This window comes from Austrofundulus limnaeus, unplaced genomic scaffold (genome assembly GCF_001266775.1).
Source record: "Austrofundulus limnaeus strain Quisiro unplaced genomic scaffold, Austrofundulus_limnaeus-1.0 Scaffold305, whole genome shotgun sequence".
Taxonomy (NCBI): domain Eukaryota; kingdom Metazoa; phylum Chordata; class Actinopteri; order Cyprinodontiformes; family Rivulidae; genus Austrofundulus; species Austrofundulus limnaeus.
The window spans coordinates 615,487-618,470 of NW_013952707.1; the positions used below are offsets into that span (position 1 = coordinate 615,487).

At 41.2% G+C, this 2,984-nt stretch overlaps 1 protein-coding gene across 1 annotated transcript in view; it reads right to left on the reverse strand.

Annotated features, from left to right (window-relative positions):
- The window catches only part of dnpep (aspartyl aminopeptidase), a gene marked incomplete at its 5' end in the record, with an annotated part of 30,215 nt that overhangs the window by 3,985 nt on the left and 23,246 nt on the right, over positions 1-2,984 (reverse strand). The window contains 4 exon segments of the mRNA XM_014021785.1: positions 352-519; positions 1,817-1,918; positions 2,000-2,039; positions 2,368-2,528. Of these exon segments, the coding sequence (XP_013877239.1) occupies positions 352-519; positions 1,817-1,918; positions 2,000-2,039; positions 2,368-2,528 (471 nt within the window).

Consider the following 2,984-nt stretch of genomic DNA (forward strand, 5'->3'; position numbering starts at 1 on the left):
ATCATGTTTAGAAAATAAACGTCTCAGTTTCTCCGAAACACCCGCAACATACGGAATAACCACTGGTTTGGGTCTGGGTTTGGGGTCTTCATTTTCACCGGAATCCTGTCTGTGTTTCCTGTCTGCTTTCAGGAAAGCCCAGTCAGGATAACCACACTGCTCCAGGGCCTGTTGTGTGTTTGTTTAGATCGTTTGGTCGACGTGTGATCTGTTGTTACCATTATCAGTGGTTTTAGGTCTATGGTGTCTAAAGGAGTTCACTGGGGAGCCCCTGTTGGTTGAGTCTGTTGACTACAGTGTTTTAGCTGAAAACAGTAAATAAAAAGTTTAAATACTTGGTGGTGCATTTACCTTGAAGAGGGTGGTGCTCTGCAGCACGCTGGAGGTGCAGCACATCTCCCTGATGGAGTGCATGGAAAGCTGTGGAGCACCAATGTCCACCACGGGAACACCGAGACGGGCTGCCAGGATGGGTCCGATAGTGGTCCCACAGGGGCTGTCGTTACGGACCATCACATCCTGCGGGGGGGGACAGGAAGTCTTACTCTGAAAGAGCTTTCTCTAAGGAATCTTTACATTTACTTAATTTACTGTTGCTCTGCTTTCCTAAACATTTTAATTAAAAAAACATCCATCCCTATTTGTAAAGGAAAAAAATACTGAAAACAGACAAAAAGCTGATGATTCATAATCAGAAGAAAGGTTTTTAAAGACTTTAACACTAATATTTTGTCAACATTAAATAAAATGAATGGTGATAAAACAAAATGTCAACTTTGTGATGTAAAAAACAAAAAATGCAATTATTGGTGTTTAAAAAATGGTGTTGAGCAGAAACTAGTCTTTAGCTCATTTTTATTACCGTATATCTCTTGATACTTTTTGCTTTGTGTAATCCTTTTGATACTTTAGTGCATGGTTGCTGTATCTATGTGATGTGTTCAGGGTCTGTACCTCTGTGATGTGTTCAGGGTCTGTACACCTTTTACCTTTTAATTAATGTTCTACTCTTTTTAGCTTTTATCTAGTGTTCTTCTACTTTAAACCATTAGCTAGTGTTCTGCAATCTTAACTTTTAGCTAGTGTTTTGTTCTTCTTAGCCGAAACTAGCATTCTGCTCCTAGTAGCTTTTAACTAATGTCCTAATCCTTTTAGCTTTTATTCTGTTCTCTTTAGCTGTTAGCTAGTGTTCAGCTGCCTTTTACTGGTATTCTGCTCCTTTTAGCTGTTAGCTAGTGTTCGGCTCCTTTTTTTACTGGTATACTGCTCCTTTTAGCTGTTAGCTAGTGTTCNCTGCTCCTTTTAGCTGTTAGCTAGTGTTCGGCTCCTTTTTTTACTGGTATACTGCTCCTTTTAGCTGTTAGCTAGTGTTCAGCTGCATTTTTTACTGGTATTCTGCACCTTTTAGCTGTTAGCTAGTGTTCAGCTGCTTTTTTTTACTGGTATTCTGCTCTTTTTAGCTGTTAGCTAGTGTTTGCCTCCTTTTTTTACTGGTATTCTGCTCCTTTTAGCTGTTAGCTAGTGTTCAGCTGCGTTTTTTTTACTGGTATTCTGCTTTTAGCTGTTAGCTAGTGTTCAGCTCCTTTTTTTACTAGTATTCTGCTCCTTTTAGCTGTTAGTTAGTGTTCAGCTCCTTTTTTTACTGGTATTCTGCTCCTTTTAGCTGTTAGGTAGTGTTCGGCTCCATTTTTTTTACTGGTATTCTGCTTTTAGCTGTTAGCTAGTGTTCAGATGCTTTTAGATTTCAGCTGTTGTGTTGTTTCTCTGTACTCAACATGTAAATTGCCACAGAACATGAAGTATCCAGAGAGCAGACCTGCAGAGGCACTGTGACACGGCTGGCCACCTCTCTGATCACGGCAGCGGTGATGGCCGTGGTGGCGTAGCGCTGGTTGCTGTTGAACTTGATGACCGGACCCTGAGAGGGAAATGTTCAGCTCAGTTAGACCTGATCAGGTCTCAGAGGGAAGGATTTGAAAGAGGACATTAAAGCATTAACCTTATGGAAAGCTGGGCGGTGGTTTTCATCGTGTTTCTCCCTGTGGAAAAAATATATAAAATCAATCAAAGACAGACTTTAAATGAAATAAAGGAGAGCAGAAACACTGATCAGCTGAAGTAAACGAGTAGATTCCTCTAAGGAAAAGGATGTGACTGATGCACAGCAGAAAAGACAGTCAAGATTTGCCTGAAGACCTTCAGTTAAACAGATGATGATAATGATTTCTGACAGTGGGTAGCCTCGGGTCATCCACAACACAATGATGGACCTGCCTGTGTTTGTCCATCTAGCCCTCTGCAGATGATTAATTTGTGGAATTCTTTATTTTGTTTTATAAACAGGGTTCTCGTGTCGTTGATACTGACGAGTAGTTCGGGTGTGTGGCGTGAGCCATGTCGGCGCTGATCATGAAGGACTTTGGCGCCGCCTGTTGGAAGGCCGTCAGGTTGGAAGAAGAGGCGGAGAGGCGGCTGAGGATCATCTCCGTCAGGTTGGACTGAGCTCCCTGAGCGCTCTCAGATCCTACCTGCAGTGAACACAACACACACAGCTGACTCTAGCCTTTAGCCTAGGCTCTGGTGTAAAACCTTAAAACAGACTGAAAGTTTATTTCTCAACAAGCTACAACCCCAAATACAAAAAGCTGGGATGTTGTCTAAACCGTATATAAAAACAGAATGTAGTGATTTGCAAATTTCATAAACCCCTATTTTCTTTAAAATGGAACCAAGTAGACACATTACATATTAAAATTAGGAAATTGGAAAATAAATAAAACTGTGTAAAAAAATAAAATAAAATAAAAAATGTCCAGACTTTAAAAAACAAAATAAAATGCTGTTATATGTATAGATATATTCTCAGACTAGGGCTTGGATATAAGACACATGATCATCCATCCATCCATCCATTTTCTTCCGCCTATCCGGGGTCGGGTCGCGGGGGCAGCAGCTTCAGAAGGGAGGCCCAGACCTCCCTCTCC